Here is an 8,542-nt window from a genome sequence, read left to right as displayed (position 1 = left end):
CAGTCAGATTGTGCGAAAAATTGTCTCGTCTACACCCACTAATCTTTTTGTGTTATCTATGGTATAGTCAATGTCATTTCATATGTCATAATGGCCGGTTTTTAGTTACCTATAATATTTTAGCATCTTTTTTAGCACATTTCAAAATTATTTAGCATATTTCTGGCATAATTTAGACATAAGTCTGGCATTTTTTCAAATTCCGAGTTGGCAACACTGCTCGTTCAAGCTCGTGCTGTACCAGCTGACACGCATCGGTTCATCGCGTCATCGGTATCATCGGATATTTGAAGCTCGAAATGTAGCGTGCGTATACGGTCGTTTTCCGAAACGACCGTATACGCGCGTATAAATACGCTAGTCTGAAATCGCCCTAAACTCAATTTATTGTATGTTAACAAAAACTATTTATACTCCTTCGTTTGACTGTTCGATTATTCTTTGAATATTATGAGGTAGGAGCGAAGTAAAAAATCCTTTCAAATTTTTGAAAGCTCTTATACCTAACGATTAAAAAATCTAAAAAAATCAAACTTGCCATCAAACGTAAAAGTTTGGCAAGTTTTATATTGTAAAATTATTCAATATAAGTTTTTTCAAAAGTAAATAAATAAATAAAAAGTAGGATTAGGCATAGCTGTGGTTAATATACATCAAATTGTGTAAAAATATTTGTAATTATTCAGAGAGGCTGTTAAGACCTATCTTAACAAGTAGCAGATAAGTAGGTATTAGCATACCTAAGTACCTACTTACCTAATCTAGACAGATTAAGTCTCTCAATCGTCCTATGATATGTAAAGGTGACATCTACCGAAACTATTGTGTACTAGTTTAAGTGCTCAATAAGCTGTTAGCTATGTCAATGTATGTAATAGTTCCTAACCAATCCGTAGTGTCATAGTGTGGCGCTGTACTTTACTATATAAGCTTCTACATGTATGTAGATAAGCCCACTTTTTCTAACCAGCCTTCTGTAAAACATTAAATTAAGATATCAGATTCTCTGCTTTCATTTGGTCGCCATTACCTCCAACGCTGAACATAATGGTGACCCCTAGTTTAAATCGCGGTTAATCTCAGTACTTTAAAGCGAATCGCTAGTAAATTTAGTAAAATTTGCGAGCCGGTACGTCGAGGAATCGCCGCGTATCCTGATTTAGGCCGGGAGAGCAACGTTACCACGTAGGCAGCAACCGCGTGGGGCTCCGCCGACCTGAAGAAGCTGAAGAGGTGACTAGGAGGCGACCACACCACTCGATCGAGCGGCCTGAGCCAACGCGACAGGCGCCGACCGAGCCACCAAAGCGGGACCACGTGCGTGGCACCGCAGCCGCAGCAGGGAACGGCTACCGCAAGTACCAAAGGGACCACGTGGGTGGTACCACACCAGAGGCAGAAGGAGCGCCCAAGCGAGGGCAATCACCAAGCTACGCCACGCGCACGAGCATCAATCGAGAAGGCAAGTGAGCTGGCATTCCCTAACCTATCTACCAAATCTCCCTACCAAATTTAATTGTAATCGATTTATTTCCTACAAATTGTAAATTGTAATCGTTCTTAATCATGTTAGAAACTTCCAAAAACACTCTAGAAGAGTTAGAAATTAGGCAGTTAAAAAATAGACGAGGTGTCTGTAAGCGAAAATTAACTGTATTTAATAAATTTATAGAAAGAATCGACTCAAGTGCATTGACGGCCGAAATAATTGTAGACATAAGCTTAAGACTAGAACAATTACCAAAGTTATACAATGATTTCTCTGAGATACAGGACCGGATCGAGACACTGTGCAGCGACGAAGGGGACATCGAAGCCCACGAGGCCGAGCGTATGTCATTTGAGGACACATTTTACCGACTTAGCGCTAAGGGCAAGCTGCTGGCGAAGGTAGATACCGATTCAACACCAAATGACCATAGTCCGCAAGCCCCGCCGCAGCAACCCCTCGGTGAGTCGATAAAATATCCCGAAATTAGCCTCCCTAGCTTCGACGGAGACCTAACACAGTGGCTGCAATTTCGAGACACATTTGATGCCCTAGTCAACCAAGCTAGCTTGGCACCGATCGTAAAATATAAGTACCTACGCAGTTGTTTACAAGACGGCGCACTTGAGGTAATTAGTTCGCTCGATTTCTCCGAGGACGCGTACATGCTCGCGTGGCAGATGCTTTGTGAACGTTATAATAATCCTAAACGTTTAGTCACCAACCACATGCGAGCCTTGTTCGACGTGGAACCGGTACCGTCAACTCCTTCGGGTCTAAGAGGTCTGTGCGATAATATTTCCAAACATTTGAGATCTTTGCGCTCATTAAATGTACCTACCGAAAATTGGGATCTCGCAATTATTCACATGTTAGTTAAAAAGTTAGACAGTCGATTGCAATCAAAGTGGGAAAACAGTGTTGATTTGAGAAAATTGCCTTCGTTGCAGGATTTCAAAACCTTCCTAAAGAACCGAGCTGACCGGCTGGAAGCGACCAGCCCAGCAGTACCATCGGACGCACCCAGCACTTCCAAGAAGGCCATGGTAACCACGTCCGAACCTATCAAGGTAACCTCCAAACAGTTTAAATGTAACCAGTGTCCGTATTGTTCGAGTACGCATTATATTAATCAGTGTCCAAAGTTTAGTGCATTAAACGTTATCGCGCGCATCCGAGCCGTGAATAAATTACGATTATGCTTTAATTGTTTGTCCGGAACGCATGTCTTAACAAACTGCAGGGCCAGTACATGTCGAGTATGTAAGGGCAAGCATCATACGTTACTACACAAACCAAATACCAACACTCATGTAGGTAGTAACCCCGTACCAACGCGATTACCAATATCAACGTTAATCGACGAACAACCGAGTTCTAGTCAAATCGAGACTACCTTGTCGAATAACACTTTAATCGAAAAACAAATAAACAATGCGCGAAATAGGTCAGTTTTCCTTACAACAGCCCAAGTGCTCGTTAGGGATAAGCATAACAATGTGCATAAAATGAAGGCATTTTTAGACAATGGCTCGCAAGAAAATTTCATTACCGAAAACGCGGCCAAAAAGTTACAATTAAACAAGGAACAACTTGCCTTAAATGTCATAGGTTTCAATGAAAAAGTGTCTAGCCTTTTAGAATCGTGTGACGTAACATTGCATTCCTTAGACGGAACCTTTACAACGAATTTGTCCTGTTTTATTACGCCTATAATTTGTACTACCAACATTTTAATACCAAACGTGCAACGTTGGCACATTCCGTCGCGTTATAAATTAGCTGATGACGAGTTTAACTTAGCTCAAGATGTAGATTTGCTTATCGGTGGGGAGATATTCTTTGATTTACTTCTTACCGGTAAATACAAGCTCGGGCCCGGATTACCGGTTCTGAGACGCTCGCGATTAGGATGGATAGTCACGGGTTCCGTACAAAAAAAAACCGAGTCTACCATTCAATGTAAAGTTACAGTAGAAACTCAATTAAAAAAGTTTTGGGAAATAGAGGAGGGTTCCGCACCAAATTTACCCTATGATGAAAAACAATGTGAGGATATATTTCTGAAAACTCACACTCACAACTCTGAGGGTAATTTCGAAATAGAACTTCCATTAAAGCAGCCACCTACCAAGTTAGGTCAATCTAGGCACATAGCATATCGGAGGTTCAAAACATTAGAATCCAAGTTCGAGCGGAACCCCGAATTTAAAGATAAATATGTGAATTTCATGCGCGAGTTCGAACAAGCTGGCCATATGATTCAATTACAAGATAATTATGATGGCCCATGTAATTTTCTACCCCACCAAGCTGTTTTTCGCGACTCCCCCTCAACCCCTATTCGAATTGTTTTCGACTGCTCATGCAGAACTGATAACGGCATTTCTTTGAATGATATCCAATACAAAGGCTCAATAATACAGGACGAACTCATAAATATACTTCTACGATTCCGAAAATACCAATATGTTATTAACGCTGACATACAAAAAATGTACAGATGTATTTATGTTAAACCAAATCAACAATACCTACAATGCATATTTTGGCGGGAAAATACTCACCAACGACTCCAAATTTATATGCTGACCACATTAAGTTTCGGCTTAAAGTCAGCACCACATATTGCAACCAGATGTTTGTTACAATTGTCAAACGAAAACCAACACACATTTCCAGCAGCTGCAGAGGCCATAGCGAACCAGTTCTACATGGACGATTTTATCGCCGGCGGCGACGACGAGAATCAGGTAGCTGAAACTGCATCACAGGTGAACGAGATCCTGCGGGGAGCCAACTTCACGCTGCGGAAATGGAAGTCCAATTCCGAAGTCATCATAAAACGGGTGAGCGAAACACACACACACCAAAACACACACACAACCGAATTTGGAGATAAAACACATAAGGTCCTGGGTTTAGCGTGGTCTAGTGACTCAGATGAGCTTATGTATACCATTAAAGAAAACCAAATTTCACACCCAATCACCAAAAGAAAGGTACTAGGGGTAATTTCGTCCATTTTCGACCCCCTAGGCTTGACGGGACCAGTAATTGTAGTAGCCAAAATATTTATTCAAAAATTATTTAAGGCTCAATTAGATTGGGATACCGAATTAACACAAGACTTGATCCAAGAATGGAACACATTCTATCGAGACTTGTTTTTATTAAACCAATTGAAAATTTCGAGATGTACAGTCATACCCAATTATGTAACGATACAAATTCATGGGTTCTGTGACAGTAGTATTAAAGCCTATGGCGCTGCCATCTATATACGATCAAGCGATAGAGTAGGAAACGTACAAGTTCACCTACTTTACTCAAAATCAAAAATAAGTCCAATACAACCCCAAACTATTCCAAATTTGGAACTTTGTTCCAGTTTACTGCTCGCGACACATGTCGACAAAATAAAACGAGCATTAAAATGTGACGTTTCCGGAATCAACCTGTGGTCAGATTCAAAAATAACATTATGTTGGATAAAAAATAGTAACCCTAAATTAACTTGTTTTGTTAGTAACAGAGTCACAAAAGTATTATCACTTACAAACAAGCACGAGTGGTCATGGGTCCGCTCGGAGGATAACCCCGCCGACCTTTTGTCCCGAGGGGTAGCACCAGGCAAGCTGGAAACCAACCAGTTATGGTGGTCTGGGCCGGCGTGGTTGACCCAAAGTCCGGACACATGGCCGACCCACGATTCTGAGTCACTAAATCATGCACCCGAGGCCGAGAGCGACGTAAACATAACTCTCACCTTGGCTATTAGCACAGAATCTAACGACACGATACAATATCTTTTCCACAGGTGGTCAAGCGATAAAACACTTATTCATGTATTAGCATACATACTTCGATTTATATATAATACAAAAAATAAAACTCGAACAATTAATCCAAATAATAAATTATCAGGACCATTGTCCGTAGAAGAATTAAAAAAATCGGATCACGCATTAATTAGACATGCACAAATGGAATCATTCCCACACGAATATAAATTATTGCAAAACAATAAACCGGTTCTTAACAAATCAAAAATATTATCTTTACACCCATTCATGAAGGACGGACTCGTTCGCGTAGGCGGACGAATCGGTCTTTCGCATTATGCATATGAAAAAAAACATCCTTTAATATTAAGTCACGAGCACGCGCTTACCAAACTACTGATGGCAAACGCACATATACGTACTCTGCACGCTGGCCCTCAGTTATTACTTTCAACTATTCGCGAGCGCATCTGGCCAACAAAAGGTAGGATGTTAGCCTCGAAAATTGTAAATAAATGCGTTCCGTGTTTTAGAGCAAATCCAAAGACTACTAACCCTATAATGGGAAACTTACCCCCCTCAAGGGTAAATCCTTCCCCCCCCTTTGCTATCACGGGTATCGATTATGGAGGACCTTATAACATTAGAGATAGGACAGGGCGTGGTTACAAGGTCTCTAAGTGCTATATAGCAGTGTTTATTTGTTTTGCAACAAAGGCAATTCATCTCGAATTAATTACAGGGCTCGAGTCAGCCAATTTCCTGGCGGCGCTGCGACGATTCATCGCCAGGAGAGGTAAACCGAAGGAGTTGGTGAGTGACAATTCAACAACCTTTCATGGGGCTAGTAACGAGCTAAAAGATTTACAAAAATACCTACAGGACAGCTCGAGCGAGCTAGTATCTCATTGCGCAGACGAGGGCATAAAATGGAGTTTTATTCCTGTCTATACACCTCATATGGGGTCCCTATGGGAATCTAGTATAAAACTTACCAAATATCATTTAAAAAGAGTGTTAGGGTTATCTTTGTTAACTTACGAACAATTTGTATCAATCCTATATCAGGTAGAATCTATGGTAAATTCTAGGCCACTATGTCCCTTACCTAGTTCAAATCCTGACTATCCTGTCCTTACGCCAGCTCACTTTTTAATTGGAAAAGCACCAAATTCACTTCCGGACGAAGATTATAACCATGTACCAAAGAACCGATTAACTCACTATCAACTTTTGCAACAAATCACGCAGGACTTCTGGCGGCGCTGGTCACGTGACTACATCGGAACGCTGCAGGAACGCACGAAGTGGAGGAGCGCGCGCGGCCCAAGCCTCGCAGTCGACACCGTCGTCCTGGTACGAGACGAGCGTCTGCCGCCCTGCCGGTGGAGGCTGGGCAAGATCGTCGCGACGCAGCCGGGCCGGGATGGCGTCACCAGGGTGGCCGTCATCCGAACCGCCAGAGGGGACATCCAACGCGCGTTCAATAACATTTGTCCATTACCTACTTCGGGTGAAGTCATATAAGTAGTAAATACCTACCAACAGTACCAACCTAATGTAAAGTTCAAATAATTATAACTAAGTGTCAAATAAGTATAATTAAGTACCTAAATTACCTTACTTACCTAGTACCTATGTACATAATTAGAATACCTACTCCCTATTTAAAATAAAAATCATTTCCTATTGTTGTTTCATTTATAAGAATGGGCACAGATCTAATTAAAATTTAAGTAATTACCTAACTATAACTCGTAACAAAGAACTCTGCCCATCCTTACTGATAGGTAAAATGTATAAAGCCTATTCTTTGAAATACCTAATGTTACTCATAAAACATTAACTATTTCAAGGGGTGGCAAAATGTTAAGACCTATCTTAACAAGTAGCAGATAAGTAGGTATTAGCATACCTAAGTACCTACTTACCTAATCTAGACAGATTAAGTCTCTCAATCGTCCTATGATATGTAAAGGTGACATCTACCGAAACTATTGTGTACTAGTTTAAGTGCTCAATAAGCTGTTAGCTATGTCAATGTATGTAATAGTTCCTAACCAATCCGTAGTGTCATAGTGTGGCGCTGTACTTTACTATATAAGCTTCTACATGTATGTAGATAAGCCCACTTTTTCTAACCAGCCTTCTGTAAAACATTAAATTAAGATATCAGATTCTCTGCTTTCATTTGGTCGCCATTACCTCCAACGCTGAACAGAGGCAAATGGGGACTACATATGTTTAGAGAAGCGGTCACGAGACTTCGTCCCCTTTCCTCTTAGGGGATTTCGTCTTAGTGAAATCCAGTAATTAACAAATGTAAGCATGAAAAACCCACTGTCGCGTTATTATTTTTATCACCGAACTAGGATAAAATAATACAAAGATTAGATACAAAACTATTTAATTATGCACGACAAATATCTAACAGGTCGCAGATCTATTAAAATTACCTACGTTGAACATACAAACACACATCGAAGCAATACCTTCAATTACATTATTCAATTACTTGTAATTCAATAAATAAATTAAACAAACATTATGATTATGATTAGAAATTAAAAAATTGTGGTGTCAACTGTTTAAATAAAAAAAAAAAAATTTGAGCTATATTAACTTTAGCTTTAGTTATGCTTTTGTCCACTTATTGAACCCTCCGTCTTAAGTGCGTCCACGCAAAATTACAGAGCAATGAATAATTCATTGATACCGCGAATTGTGGATATTCATCGCATTTTCGCACCGAATTTCATTGCAGCATAATGGCTTCATCAATTCGCGGCAGATTACACGCCACACCATCATCATCTTCCTCGCGTTATCCCGGCATTTTTGCCACGGCTCATGGGAGCCTGGGGTCCGCGTGGCAACTAATCACAAGAATTGGCGTAGGCACTAGTTTTTACGAAAGCGACTGCCATCTGACCTTCCAACCCAGAGGGGAAACTAGGCCTTGTTGAGATTAGTCCGGTTTCCTCACGATGTTTTCCTTCACCGAAAAGCGACTAAATATCAAACCGAAAAACTCATTGGTACTAGCCGGGGTTTGAACCCGCGACCTCCGGATTGCAAGTCGCACGCTCTTATCGGCAGGCCACCAGCGCTTCAAATTACACGCCACACCGATATCAATTAAATAGATTTGAGTACTTTCATACACAAATTATTATATATCACGATGGCAGCGAAAAAGGAGTACACAGGTTATTAAAGAGTCGGCAACGCGCATATAACTCCTCTTGAATTGCAGGCGTCTATAGGC

The 8,542-nt window shown here is 40.8% G+C and overlaps 1 protein-coding gene across 16 annotated transcripts; it reads left to right on the top strand.

The window, feature by feature from the left end:
- The first annotated feature begins 804 nt into the window (after positions 1–804).
- LOC134745318 (uncharacterized) lies at positions 805–7,447 on the top strand. 16 transcript variants are annotated; one of them, XM_063679325.1, is made up of 4 exons: positions 805–1,951; positions 2,440–2,559; positions 6,017–6,087; positions 6,526–7,447. In XM_063679325.1, the coding sequence occupies exons 1-4, from the start codon at positions 1,913–1,915 to the stop codon at positions 6,803–6,805; spliced, it is 510 nt and encodes a 169-aa protein (XP_063535395.1). In that variant the 5' UTR covers positions 805–1,912; the 3' UTR covers positions 6,806–7,447. The 16 variants fall into 16 exon arrangements, 14 of the variants coding, with proteins under 14 accessions (XP_063535395.1, XP_063535389.1, XP_063535383.1 ...); XM_063679327.1 differs by lacking the exon at positions 805–1,951 and adding an exon at positions 1,958–2,272 and having other exon boundaries at positions 2,440–4,338; XM_063679319.1 differs by having other exon boundaries at positions 955–1,951; positions 4,172–7,447.
- The last annotated feature ends 1,095 nt before the right edge of the window (positions 7,448–8,542 follow it).

Source organism: Cydia strobilella, chromosome 11, assembly GCF_947568885.1.
Source record: "Cydia strobilella chromosome 11, ilCydStro3.1, whole genome shotgun sequence".
Classification (NCBI taxonomy): domain Eukaryota; kingdom Metazoa; phylum Arthropoda; class Insecta; order Lepidoptera; family Tortricidae; genus Cydia; species Cydia strobilella.
The sequence above is the reverse complement of the archived record's forward strand: the minus strand, read 5'-3'. Positions and strand labels throughout refer to the sequence as shown.

Coding starts and splice junctions, on each gene's coding strand:
- LOC134745318 (XM_063679313.1), top strand. CDS start 1,913: ATGACCATAGTCCGCAAGCCCCGCCGCAGCAACCCCTCG. Junction 1,952..2,439: donor CCCGCCGCAGCAACCCCTCG/GTGAGTCGATAA, acceptor CCTTCGTTGCAG/GATTTCAAAACCTTCCTAAA.